General features: G+C 51.9%; 6 protein-coding genes across 6 annotated transcripts; 2 read left to right on the top strand and 4 right to left on the bottom strand.

Annotated features, from left to right (window-relative positions):
- Nucleotides 1-204: 204 nt before the first annotated feature.
- APUU_10274A (uncharacterized protein) lies at nt 205-2,868 on the bottom strand (the record flags this gene model as incomplete). Its single annotated transcript, XM_041698974.1, has 4 exons — nt 205-2,052; nt 2,117-2,551; nt 2,617-2,763; nt 2,818-2,868. The coding sequence occupies 4 exons, from the start codon at nt 2,866-2,868 to the stop codon at nt 205-207; spliced, it is 2,481 nt and encodes an 826-aa protein (XP_041549640.1).
- A 526-nt stretch (nt 2,869-3,394) lies between these two features.
- Nucleotides 3,395-4,924, bottom strand: APUU_10275A (uncharacterized protein; the record flags this gene model as incomplete). The annotated part of the gene is made up of 6 exons (XM_041698985.1): nt 3,395-3,607; nt 3,656-3,766; nt 3,819-4,094; nt 4,143-4,498; nt 4,549-4,685; nt 4,737-4,924. 6 exons carry the CDS (start codon nt 4,922-4,924, stop codon nt 3,395-3,397), a joined length of 1,281 nt encoding a protein of 426 aa, XP_041549641.1.
- A 238-nt stretch (nt 4,925-5,162) lies between these two features.
- On the top strand, nt 5,163-5,753 carry APUU_10276S (uncharacterized protein; the record flags this gene model as incomplete). The annotated part of the gene is made up of 1 exon (XM_041698996.1): nt 5,163-5,753. One exon carries the CDS (start codon nt 5,163-5,165, stop codon nt 5,751-5,753), a length of 591 nt encoding a protein of 196 aa, XP_041549642.1.
- Nucleotides 5,754-6,044: 291 nt separating this feature from the next.
- On the top strand, nt 6,045-7,202 carry APUU_10277S (uncharacterized protein; the record flags this gene model as incomplete). Its single annotated transcript, XM_041699007.1, has 1 exon — nt 6,045-7,202. The coding sequence occupies one exon, from the start codon at nt 6,045-6,047 to the stop codon at nt 7,200-7,202; it is 1,158 nt and encodes a 385-aa protein (XP_041549643.1).
- A 597-nt stretch (nt 7,203-7,799) lies between these two features.
- On the bottom strand, nt 7,800-9,442 carry APUU_10278A (uncharacterized protein; the record flags this gene model as incomplete). The annotated part of the gene is made up of 5 exons (XM_041699018.1): nt 7,800-8,034; nt 8,091-8,465; nt 8,519-8,596; nt 8,653-9,271; nt 9,334-9,442. 5 exons carry the CDS (start codon nt 9,440-9,442, stop codon nt 7,800-7,802), a joined length of 1,416 nt encoding a protein of 471 aa, XP_041549644.1.
- Nucleotides 9,443-9,461: 19 nt separating this feature from the next.
- APUU_10279A (uncharacterized protein) lies at nt 9,462-12,913 on the bottom strand (the record flags this gene model as incomplete). Its single annotated transcript, XM_041699029.1, has 8 exons — nt 9,462-9,697; nt 9,749-10,259; nt 10,327-11,114; nt 11,158-11,409; nt 11,474-11,753; nt 11,812-12,038; nt 12,091-12,628; nt 12,695-12,913. 8 exons carry the CDS (start codon nt 12,911-12,913, stop codon nt 9,462-9,464), a joined length of 3,051 nt encoding a protein of 1,016 aa, XP_041549645.1.
- Between the last annotated feature and the right edge of the window lie 565 nt (nt 12,914-13,478).

The raw sequence follows: 13,478 nt of genomic DNA on the forward strand, positions 1-13,478 counted from the left end.
TGGGAATTCGTGTTCAAAACGAATAGACAGAAGTGAATAGAGCCTATTAATATCATTACATACATTATCTTCCGTGCAGTAGGGCATCTGGGAGTCGAGTCTCGGATGTCCTAATCAGGCAACCCGCGATCACTTCCTTAACTTCCTCGGTCTTCCGGTATGCGATCTTCACTCAAATCCACATTCCTCGTCGATATACCACCATTAGACAATGGGTGTGTCAGTATAAGGAACAGGCACCGTCTGCGCCAGTGGCCTCCTCAGCCCTAATCGGAATCGATCGACTCTCGACATCTTTTCCAACACCATCGTATCGACCCGCAGCACACTCTCCTTATACAGCGTCTGGCTCTTCCAGTCATACGAGCACAGCAGTCCCCGCTGCATGCCGCCCTCACTCCCACACAAGACAAGCGCAACTGGGGGCCGCACCGCAGTAAACAGTGTAACGGTCATAAGATTCGTATCAACAAGCGTAAACACTTTCTCCGCGCCGTATCCAAGCCCCTGAGATCTACCAATGGTCTCTCGCACTGTAGGATCAAGCGTCGGGTCAACACCAATACACTCAGCCTGTACGTTCTCGTGTCTGGACAAGTCACTCGAATACGGGCTCCACTTGAACCTATTCAGATTCGTCCCGAAAATCATCGTCTCAATCTCGGCTTTGTCCATATAGCCCTCGAACCCAAACAGCCACGGCTGCCCACGCCACGGCTTCCCCGTATATAGAGCGCCCAGGAGGTACGGCGAGCAGAAGACGGCAATAATCGCCGGTCCCATGAGCAGCCAGCCCAGCACAGTAAAAGCCACATACGGCCCGCCCTCGGACTTACTCACTCCAAGGAGAAAGGCGCCTGCGACAAGGAACGCGGGCACACCGCGGATGGCAATCTGCGCAATCATGCGCTTCAGCGTGTTTCGGAGCATAAGGTTGACAGGTGTGAATGACTTCCAGCGGATGGGCGCCGCGAACCCTCCACCTAGAATAACAGTGTCGTTCTCGCCGACACCGTCTACCTGGCATAGGGGTGTGATGTCCCAGAGACTACGTGTCCAGGCGTCGTCGATATGGTGCCAGGGTTGGTCTCTGTTCCGGGGAAGGAGGCAGATAAGGCGCTCGAGGAGACGGTTGCTATCGTTTGCTAGAGAAAGGCGGCAGAACTCCTGAAAGGCAGTGTGTTGGGAGTTGACTTTTGGTCGTCGCCGGAGGAGACCCATGAGGACGTAAGTCAGATCGCCGTCGAGATAGGCTGTTGTGTTGTTTGCGCGAGTGCTCAGGCACTGCAGGGCGAGGGTAACCAGCTCCAGTGGACTGAGGACAACGGAGCCCTCGTAGTGGTCGACGAGCTGCCTGGAGACCGGGGCATCGATCCAAGCCTCTGCTGGGAAATTGCGCTTGGGCAGGAAATGGGGGTTCCAGATGTCGCCGCCGCGAGTGTAGATGGCGATGGGCCTGTCTGTTGGACTGAGGAGGACTTCTGGGAATGTCCACATGCGCTCTCCCCAGTGCTGCAGCATGGTCTTCATATCCGGGTTCGAGGACGGGTCTGCCGCCGGGGGTCCTAGAATAACAGCTAGGGAATGTGCTCCGCGGACGATATCGCTGATTCTGTAAACGTCTTCGGAGACCTGGTCAGGCTCTGGCATGCAGCTGCATGAGATCCAATACGCCGATACTCCGGCCGTTTGTGCTGCAGCTGCAGCAATAACATGAAGCTCCTCCCAGTCCGCTGGTCCCTGAAATTGCGCAGAGGTGTAGGAGATGAAGAGATATTGCAGGAGAGCCTCCCGGCCGTGCTCTTCTTCCCAGTCGGCGACGCTTCTTATTTGTACTCCGTCTTCAGTTAGGAAGCACAAGTATCTAGGTCGCAACGGCCTCTCAGCAATCCCATTGATCTCTTCCGCTGCTGTCAACGAAATTGCCGAAGATCCTTGCGCTGCCTCGCGCGGGTTGCTAGGGATATAAGGGTATCCCCAGAAATGATACTTGAACTGCTCATATCGCCCATTATTGCGTATCTCACCACCAAGATCCGCAGGCACAAACAACTGCCATGGATTAGCCCTATCCAGCAACTCTGATTGTCAGCATGGATGTTGTCCAACTACTCACCAAAGCCAGAAGCGCAAGGCAGGCCGGAAACCATTTCAAACACACTTCCAACGACACCCCGTCCTGCTTCCCCTCGATTATATCTTTCAAGACCCAATGCACAACGCGCATATGGATTGGCGTGACGCTTCGAATGCCCCTCTGCGCCCAGGTTCCGTTCTTGGGCCCGCGCCGGACCTCGTCGGTTGCTTGGACAATCAGCTTGCGAAGCCGCCCATCCGTAGCACTCAGGTATCGGTCATCTTCTGGGCCCGTCCATATGCGGCTAAGGGCGTCGCGGTGTCTGTATGCTTTGCGATCGGCGTAGGATAGGCCGGGGTTCTCGATGGGTCTGTCTACCCAGGGGAGGTTGGCGGCTATGTTGTTGTTGCTGAGGTAGCGAGACACGTCGATTTTCTGAAGAGGGCCTTTTCTTTGATGGACTTCGGGGTTATCCTAGGAGGTGGATTCAGTCAGCTTGGGCATATGACCCAGGTACACTGGGCGGCTTGGTTAGTTACCTTTGGGTATACATTGGTGTGACTACCAAGGGGAGAACTGCTGCTTTGAGGGTTCATGGGATAGGCACCGAGATCAATGTGGTGCTCATATGAATCCGTCACGTCTGGTGAGAATGGGTTTCGAGGTGCTGCGGGCTGTCCTTGAGGCTATGAATTGTTAACTCGGAAGACGCCGATCATGTGAAATATACGAGAACTTACCAGCAGCTGCGAGGAGGCGCTTGGTGCCAGATTTGTTTGAGAGTCCGACATTTGGGCTGGGTGAGTGTGTAGCTACAACTTAAGCGGCAGTTCATCCAGAAAGTCACGGAGCAGCGGGCGAGAGCAGGGTCGACAGTCCACTGATAAGTGCATGCGACCAGCTCGAGGCACTTGAGCCTCACTCGCGCACCCCCGGAAAAGAGCCTGGATTACGCACAGTCACATCTCGCCATCGTCCCGGACGAGGCGCGGACAGGGCAAAGCATGGAGGCTAACCCTGGACGGACTGGTTTAATGCTGATCGCCACGGCTCATGACCCAACAGGGGACGCCGAGAAGCTTGGAGGAACTAAATCTCGTATTCCCCCATGTCTGTTTTGTGGATGGCGCAAATCATTAAGTTATCACACCCTCCTGCATCAGCTTGCGACACAGGCGGCGCAGATGCTGCTTGCGCAATCCTAGATCAGCCTTGCCTTTCACTCTGACGTTGCAACTTGCGGCACCGTACTACGCGTCACTGAGCACACATCTCAATCGTATTGACTATTCATTATCAGGGCCCACGTTCTAACTTTCAGTTGCCTCCTTTTTCCTGTGCAAATGGCCGCAGTGCACGCATCCAGGCGGCGTGGTTTGCCACGAGTCCGCGCTTCCGCCACAGCGTCCATCCCAGCAGGACAATAAGTGTTAGCGGGATCGAAACTACCCAGAAGATCCAAAAGTCCTTTGACACCTCGATGGCGGAGTTGTCGTCGGCTACATTGAAAAATTGACTACCAAAGATTGTCTGTGCTCGAGTCAGTAAACTATTGCGCGCCGTGGTTGGGGCTCTTACAGATACGGTGGTGATGGGCAAGAACACTAGGGTGACGAACGCGATGGTCGCCATGGTGCTGCTGTCTGCTTGGAGGAACTCGTTCCCCTCTTGGGTGACAAGATGGAATGACTTTGCAGATGAGCCACTGTCCTTTTAGTCAATGCGTAGAGCGCGGACTCACCAAGGCAATCACGTTTTGCATGCGTCTATCCAGACTCCTGAGGCGCAGCTTGACGCCTTTGAATTCCGCCTCGACCTGTGCAATAGTCCGCCTCGTTGCCTTGCCAGCGGCCTGCTCTTCAGATGTAGTTTTCGGTGAGAGGTCCTCGTGGTGGCGAGATAGATTCTTCACTGTCTCAAGAGCCGCTTCTGAGCTCTCCTGGAGGAATATGACGTGCTTTGAAATATTGTGCAGGCCAGTAAACGATTCCCTGTCATGGCTCAATCCGAGTGCTTTCTGCAGCGTTGTTAGAAGAGTCCTCGCATGCTATAAGGGGAGGCAGACAGTCTCAATCCCTGCAAACACTTTTGATAGATCCCACACCGCGTTATTCATATGTGCCGACAGTCGGTTTAGTATCACGACGAACAAACTCAGTGGATCGTGTATAATTCCATTTTTTACAGCACTGTAAGAGAGAGTTTGCAGGCGGTTTATCACCATGTGCCCTCCCAAACATATTAGAGTCACACCTGGGGAAGCAGTCAGGTCAATCGGCCATCGCAGGAAGAATGCCGATTTCATCCATGTAAAGTCACTTTGCGTGATTTTGTTTCGGTTTTTTATCCTGGGGTCTGCGATGACTGGTTCTGGCCCCGGGATGACTGTGATGTTTTTGCAGAGATAGTTGAACCAGCAGCCTGTTTAAGTCAGCTCTCTTGTCGCGATCGAACTGGAACAGGTAAGGCACATCTGTATCCGTCATTTGTATCCAATGACCCAAATGAATGAGTCACTGCGCGATATTCTCCCTCCAGAAATGCCGTTGGGATGGAGTAGTGTTGCACCAGCCATAACAGGCCATCGTCTCGCGCATTTTGCGGGAATCTGGCGTCTTCTCGTTAGATGCAGTCACATAGTTCAAAGTGGCAAACAAACATGATCCTAAGCGGCGGCCTAGAGTTTGCCAGCTGCCCAATAGACAGACTCTGGGCGACTGGATAATCAGCGCCGTCAACCCAGTCCAGAGCCTGGATGCGGATGTCGGCGACCGAGCGAGCTCCCAGTCTATTCTTCTCCAGAATGCAGCCCTCAAGAACTGTCGGATCATTGAATACTTCGTCCATTGCGTGGCCGTTTGGAGATTCGACAGGCAGATCGGTGGGATGGATGCCTGCCCCCCTTAATATAAGTGGCAGGGATTGTCTATCTTGGCTGCAGCTTGACTGGTTGAGGCTGAGCCGCCTGTACGAGGCTGCGCGTGATCCTCCCCCGACTCAAAGCCCGCGGATATTTTCAGATTCTGTCTCTCCTTCGAAAGGCTTGAATCGCTTCATCTCGTATTTACCGTCTTCCAAGACCATCATGCCCCCACCCGAAAAGCACGGCGGCGGCTACGTGCCGGCCCTCGGTGGCCCGTACTCGTTCCCCATACAAAGACGATCTACAGCCCAGCCAGAACCAAGCCCAAGAGCGGCTCCCCGAGACAGCTACCAGCACTTCGAGCACTCAAAAGGCGTCTCTCACTCAACGAGACATGAGTTGCACGGAAAGCCCTTTCTTCCCCCTCCTCGAGCATACACGAGCAACCCACAAATAAATAACAATCACAACCACAGCCACAACCCCATCCAACAAGCCCATCTCGGACGTCCAGCACGAGTAGAAACGATGCCTCATCTTCAGTATCATGGTTTGAACCATGGCGGTGATTTTGTACCCAGTATTGCACGCTCGCCGTATGGCACGCGGAATCCCGCCGATTATCGGTCGAATACGACAGACGGCGCCTTTTCCCCCGGCAAAGACACACTGTATGGACTCGGAACCCCAGAGGCCGGTCGTCGAGATGAACGGCATGGGGGAGGTTACGTTCCTGTGTTAAAGACAGCTGGGACAAATAACTCTCGTTCGCATGATGGACGGAGTGGGTTTTTGAAGCATTTGAAAAGATGACTAGGATGGTCTCGTGCTTATTAGCCGTGTACGATAATAGAACAAATCCGAGGAAAATAAGTCAGAGATAAATTACTTGACTGAACATAATAAGTTGAGATGCCGCAGTTTGTCACCCCCCACACACAAGTCGGTCATCTTTTGTTTGGAGAAATTCCTTGCCATTCGGACTGTTATAAATCAGTGCTTCAATACTTGATATTGCTGCTGTTGCTATTGCTGCTTAGTGAGACCAGCAACCCCACTTCCAACAATGAATCCTGTCAGGCTGCCACTTCCAACAATCGCCATATGGAGCAGCTGCGAACAATAACACGGATACTATGGGGCCCTCCCAGACCTTCCATACTGTCCACCCTCCCAATCGAGATCTTGTTCATAATCGCCGAGTTCCTGTCTCTCGAAGATGTCGCGCGCCTCAGGCAAACATCCCACTTCCTATCCACCACTCTAGAGCCATACCTCTACGCCCACGCAGCAACACACAAACTACCAGGCAAGTCACGAATGATTCTCGACTGGGCTGCCGAGCAGGGCCATATACACATCCTCGAGAAAATCGACAAATACGGGAACCAAAACGACAACCCCAACGCTAGCACAACAATCCCCCCCAAATGCAAAACCCGGGCACTCTCCCACGCCGCAAAGCGCGGGCAAACAGACGCAGTAATGTTCCTCCTCGAGATGGGCGCAGAGCTAGACGGCACCGTCGCAGTCGAGGACAGCTACCAATGTACTGCTCTCCATCGGGCCGCGAAGCACGGATACATTGAGACGGCGACGCTCCTGCTCGACCGCGGAGCAGATATTCATATTCGATGCAACGCGAGCAACTCAGCAGCACTGGAACACGCCGCGCGGCTTGGAGAGCGAGAGATGGTCCTGCTGCTATTGGATCGGGGCGCCGATATCAACGCGCCCGCGCTCGTTGCGAATGCCGTGTTCTCAGAGAATATAGAACTCGTTCGGGCTCTGCTGGACAAAGGCGCCGCGATTGATAATTCGTGGCATTATCGGCGGTCTGCTATCCATTGGACTATGCCATATGGGAGGGCCAATATGCCGATGTTGAAGTTACTACTTGGGCGCGGGATCGACCCCAATGTGAGAGACCATGAGCGTGGTGAGACAGTTCTGCATTGGGCTGCGTATGAGGGGAATGTTGAAGCTGTTGGGCTTTTGCTGGTGAATGGTGCTGATGCTGATGTGGCTAATCATCAGGGTAAAAGGCCATTACATGCTGCCATAGAAGGCCCCAGTAGCCAGAGCGATGGGGAGACAATTATTCGGTTGCTTTTGGAATCTGGAGCGGATCCTCTATCTGAGGGCTCTCCTGCTGGGACTCCTGTTGATTTAGCGAGGCGTTTGAGGACACAGGGCAATATTATAGGTCTGCTGGAGGCAGCGGCTGAAACCACTAGGTATCAGAGCAGCGGTGGCAGATAAATGCGCCCCTGTGTGGATATTTGCATGACAGGCGTTACAGGCATTGGGAATGTTGTTGCGAAGATCTCTTTCATCCGGTTTGAGTTGATACTTTTGAGTTGAGCCTCCTGTCAAAATAGTAAATTCCCCATTGATCCGCGCCAGACCCTCTTTTAGGACAGGGTCAACAAGGATACTCTGCCGGGATCATAAACAATTGTATAGGCGACGAAAATGAAAAATTCTGACTTGCATTAAAGAAAATAGTAAAGCTACTGCCTCTGATAAAAATTCCTAGTCGATCGTGTTGGTTGTATTATGACCAAGGGATTCAACAACACTACCGAAAATATATAATTTTAGAAGCCACTTATCCATCATCTCCCTTACTAAACCGCCGACTTCACAACTCAGATCATAGTATCCTTTCAAAATACGAAGGTGATTATACCGTTTATCTCATCTATTCTTAATTGACACATTAAAGCATTATCGTCAAAGAAGCCAGGATTTCGTGAGACTGACGCGTCTGCCCCCCCGACGCGTCAATTATCATAACAAACGAAGAAACGCCGAAAGTACTTCACCGCCGGAAAACATCCGAACTGATCATGCCCATCACCGCTGCTCTTCTTCAGACGATAGAGAATGAGCATATAGCTTGCTGAATGCCGAGTCACGCGTCAATAGTGAATACGGATCCTCGCACTCGATGACCTGTCCCTGGTCCAACACCACGACCTTGTCATAATCCAGAATGGTGTCCAACTTGTGTGCCACGGCGAGAATGGTGTGGTTGGAGAATTTCTCCCGAATCACTCGTTGCATGGTCTGATCAGTCTTACTATCCACACTACACGACAACTGTTAATATCGGCTCACAAACGAAGGAGGAGTGGGCTATCATACTTGCTGGTGGCTTCGTCTAGGACGAGAATCTTGCTTGGGTGGAGAATTGCGCGCACAAGGCAGAAGAGTTGCTTCTGTCCGTGTGACAAATGGAGGTCATCAATGTTTACCGTGAGGCCGCCCTTCTCCTGGACCACGTTCATTAACTGGACACTTTTCAAGGCATCCCAGATCGCGCGATCGGAGCTGGAATTAGTTGGGTCGGCATTCAGTCGAACGCTACCCTTGATGAAGACCGTATCCTGCGAAACACCGTTTAGACGGGAGCAGATTTCTTGACGAGGAATCGTGGAAATGTCAAGACCGTCGATATCGATTGTGCCCGAATTGAGTTCAATCATGCGGAATATGCTTAGCATCAGAGATGTTTTGCCACTGTCCTCATGGTTAGCCTGACTCGGATGGAACGGTTTTCTATCGGTTCTCACCTTCCTGTTCTCCCGCAGATCCCAACTTTTTCCCCTGGTCGGATCGATAGAGAAACATCCCTCAACACGAGGTCCGAACTGTTTCCACGTTGTCAGCTCTCTAATTGATACCCAAACTCCCCGCTTTTACATACCTATATGCTGCCGAGACGTTGCGGAACTCAATGCCTCCCCGACTTGGCCATGTCACCGGCACAGGGTTGTTTTCGCCTGGCAGATCTTCCTTTTCCACCTTGGCCGTGAAGTCTTTCACCCGCACGACAGAGCCGATATGAGTTTCCATGTTTGTCCAGAACTGGACTAGGAGCTTAACCGTCTGGCTGAAAAGAATCACGTTGAACAGGGCGACCCCAACGTAAGCGGCGTTGAGTGTACCCCTCAGGGCAACCACAAGGATGATCAGGACAACCGCGATGCCCGCAACAACAAGATCCAAGGTGAGGGTTAGCCAACGCTGAGCTGAGTACATCGAATAGAACGGCCGCTGCGAGTAATCGAGGATCTTCAAGCTCCTCTCTTCCATCGCATCCTGCCAGCCAAATGCCCGGAGAGTGACCAACCCACTCAGGCAGTCAGTAAAATGTGACAGTAATGGCGCCTTGGCTTCGATATCCAGAATTCGGAGCTGGCGAGATGTTCGCAAGTACACTTTTTGTATCCCGTATAGTGATAGCAGGACAACGGGGAATGCGATCGCAGCATACACGGACGCCACGGCGACTAGAATCATTTGTGCGACGCATAGGAAGAACGCTGGATGGTTACATTTTAGCCCAATCCTTCTCCCAAAGGGGCTCACTCTGGTGGGTACTTACTGACAACAACGTTGATGGCGGCTACTGGAAGCTCCATATCGATAAGCTGCAAATCCTGACTGAATCGGTTGAGAATTGATCCACTGTCGGTAGTAGACAGAAACCGCATCGGTGCACTGCAAACTGAATCAGCGATGAGTTTTTCTCTTCAGGAGAGGCACAACACACCTTAGAACAGTATCCAAAAGAGCCCCATGGAACCTTTCGCCTGATCTTGGCACCGAACTTACGATCACATCCCAGCAGCTGACAAGCAGACAAATCATGGCCAGTCCTCCCAGCACGAAATAAATACCGACGTAATGCTGGGTGTGCTCCCCAGGTTCTGCTGCATCTGCGGCAGCCCACCATTTCAGCCAGATACCTATGAGTCAACGGATTAGCAGTGCTATGGTGGAAAGAGGGGGTGCCTTACTTGGGAACGATATGCAGAAAACAAACCCGGCGATGGTCACTAGAAAGATCAAGGTAGGTATCCAACCGACTGCACGGATGTAGAACACGTAGGTCCCCAAGCTGCCCCTATGTTTGTGCACATTCTCCTCACTCCAATCCTCTTTCTTGACGGGTTGGACCGATGTTCGGGAGGGCTTGGACTTGGGGACGTATTCCGCCTCGACGGTTGAATCCCAGTTTGGAGATGGGAGAGAGAAGCTGGAGATGTAGCCGGATTGTTCAGCGAGATCGCCAAATGACCCCGATTCTGTCAACCTCCTCTCTTCATTCAACACGACAATGTGGTCGGCATACGGGATGCGTTTTACAGAGGACGAAGCAAGAACGACAGTGGTCCCAGCTTCCCGCAAGAGTCCGTTCACTCCAAGCAGGCTGCAGAAAATATGATTCTCTGTCGCCGCATCAAGACCACTAAATACATCGTCGAGGATTAAGAGACGCTTCCGGGCATAGATTGCCCTCGCCAGTGCCTATTTTGGATAATGGTTAGCACCAAGCCCTGCCTCACGGATGGGAAACAAAGTCACATTGACATACAATTCTTTGGCTTTGTCCACCGCTGAGTGCAACACCTCGACTGCCAATGACAGCCTGATCCGCCTGCGGCCATTGTGCAAGATCCTGTTCCAAAGCACAAGCTCTGATGACGGTCGTGTACCAGAGTAGGTCGAACTCAGACATGGCCGTGATACTGTCGCGAATAGTGCCATTCATGTGCCAAGGAGTCTGATCGCAGTATGCGATACTGTCTGAGGACATCTTCACCTTGCCTTCCAGACACGGAACCTCCCCAAGCAGACCCTTCAACAATATCGACTTACCAGAGCCTGAGGGTCCGACAATCATTGAGAAACTCCGCCCAGGTAGAGTCATTCCGATGCCCTCAAGGATTGGCTCAGCTTTAGGATCGAACCCGAAGCTTGCGCTCTCAACCATGATCATGTCCATGAGGGGGAGGGCGAATTTCATCTGACTGGGCGGTGTGTTCTTGTCTTCGGTGAGTGTGAGGGTACTGGATGTATTTGAGGTATCGCGCTTTTCACGCAAAGTCAAACTTGTTACCGAGCTCCAGCGCGGTGGCTCGGAGTCGGCTTGATGAGTTTCCTTGTTAAGGAACTCCTGGATCCGCGCGAAAGACCCAATAGACCCAAGGAACCCCATGAGTGCCATCACCAGAGACAAGAATGGATCGGCCAGGAGTGCGAATAGCGACAGCGATGTGTATACCATGTTAATATCAAGCGAAGCGCCGTCTCCTGATTTTTCGGATATGGCAACAAATGCTGCGAAGGACACAATGGGAGCGAAAATTCGCGTGAGCCATGCTGATCACCAAATGTTAGCAAGTATGCCCGAGAGTCAGCGTACAGAGATCGGAATGGTTACCAAATGCCATGTTCCAGACCAGCAGCTTTCTAAAACCTTTTGAGATGTCCAATTCTTCCAACCGCAACTTCTGAATCGAAGCCATGAGGGTTGGTTTCAGTCCTAATAACTTGACCCCCTTGATCGATGCAAGCATGGCACCAGTTGAGGAAATACGTTTCTCAATAGCTTCAAGCCATTTTGCTTGCTTGGCCATTACACCGGACATGGCAACCATGGAACCCAAGAGGGCGACTAATGACGACAATGTTAGCGCGGCTGCTCAACGCTACTCACATCAAGCTGGACGGGAACTCACAGATGGCGACCCCAATGGGAACAGCACACGCGATGCCCAGTTGCCTCTCTAGAAGGACAATAGCAAGCGCGATCTCAGTAGCATTCGCCCAGATCTCGTGCATCGTCTGCCACCCCTGGACGATTCTTTCAATGTCTGCCGTCATTAGAGTTAAGGAAGCTGCCGGATCGGCATCCTGGATCGACAGCACGCTTGCTTTCTTGTAGATCAGAGAAACCAACGCACCGCGGACCATAGTGATCGCGCGGTACGTTAGATGCTGTTGTTGGCTCATCATGATCTTGACGTCGAGTGTTAGTTTCTTATTTGAGGGCCGGGGACCTGCAGGACCAACATACCGCCATTCCAACGTAAACCAGCACATACGCGCCGATTAGTCCATATCCAATCTGGGTTGATTCAATGGTCACCTCCTCCGAAGACAGCTCCATAGCTTTATGGAGAAGAAGGGGCTGGCAGAATGTCAATCCGATCATACACAGCCTAGGAGGAATAACTGCCAGGATTGACCATTTGAAAGTTTTGAAGACTACGCCGATCAACGAAGATTTCCCGGTTTGATTTTCTGGATGAAAGGTTAGCGTTGTACACAAAGTCTCCCTGTCCGGATCACCAACCTTTGCTCCATCGGAAATCCAACAAGTCACGCAAACGAGGAGATTCTAATCTTTTGTCTAGGGTATACAAATCTTCGACCTGCAGTGTCTTGCGGAAACCCGTGAGGAACAGAGGGTTTAACCACCAGAAAAATGCCCTGCTGGCAAGCCCCGCGCGGGCTTCTGCTGGATAGTGCTTATATTGGTCTTTGAGGATGGCCTTCTTCTGCCATGACTCCAACAGGACAAGAAGGAGCTTGATCCCGATTGCGAAGCTGGCGACGACTGCCATCAGCTTGTCAACGTCCCCCCCTTCGCGCAGCCAGAGAGTTCTTATCCGCGCAGCGTCAAAGGGAAGAGTGATCAGCAAATAGAGCTCCAACAGGAATGCTGGACGCACACTGCGAGAGTGCTCTATGTATGACAGGACACAGAGAATTATGGATCCACATCCCATAATCAGGTTTGAGGCAAAGGAGAGCCTGGTTCTTCGAGCATCTGGTAAAGCCCACAGAACCGCTTGCAGGAATTGCAACGCGCTCCAAAGAATCCATGCTGCCTATTGAACACAACTTGTCAGATTGAGACACAGGTGAAAAAGGACACAGTCAGATACAACACATACCGCCTTGTAGATTGGTCGCTTTGAGGGCTCGATCTTACTGGTGGTTCGAAGTAAACCATATATCCGAAACGGAGATATGACTATGGCGAGGACGATTGGTAGGATACCTAACACGACTTCTTCGAAGAGCAGTGTGAAGTCGAACCCCCCTCGACAGGTCGATGCGTGAACCTTCCAGGAGTCGTCCACGCCAGTGCAATAAGTTGCGTGTTCTGCCATGTTGACAGCGAGATAAAGATGAAGGTGAGGGTGATCGGATGAAGGAAAAGGTATGTCGATCTCCTTACACTTCTTTCGGGGCCTCGCAGAGATATATGGCATGCAAACTCGGCGCCATGGATCTAACCTCGAGAGGATAATGGGAGACAGAGCCAAAGGAATCTATTTTCGTCAGCATCGTCACTTGTTCGAGCATCGGACACGAGATGCTATGTCATTCATGACTAGCGGGCATTCACCTCGGAGAGCTAAACTGGAGGAATTCTGCTCATGGTCACCGTAATCTGTCCAAATGATTCGCCAGTATAATTCCTGGATGGGGGCGATGAGGGGAATCAGATCCTCCAAAGTCTCCGCAGCAGACAAAGTTAGCGATTGTCCAACTCACCCGGCCACTGCTTGCTCGACTTCTTAGCCCAGAAAGCCTGTTGAAGCCACTCCAGGAGCGAGTACGAGGGACTGTTCACACAGATCTAATCTTGGCCAGGGCATTGCATTGCAGATCGTCCTATGTATAGATATACAACCGGGATATACATTCTACCGAGCCAGTGGTGGCTTGATT

The sequence above is a fragment of the Aspergillus puulaauensis genome, chromosome 1, assembly GCF_016861865.1.
Source record: "Aspergillus puulaauensis MK2 DNA, chromosome 1, nearly complete sequence".
In the NCBI taxonomy this organism is placed as follows: domain Eukaryota; kingdom Fungi; phylum Ascomycota; class Eurotiomycetes; order Eurotiales; family Aspergillaceae; genus Aspergillus; species Aspergillus puulaauensis.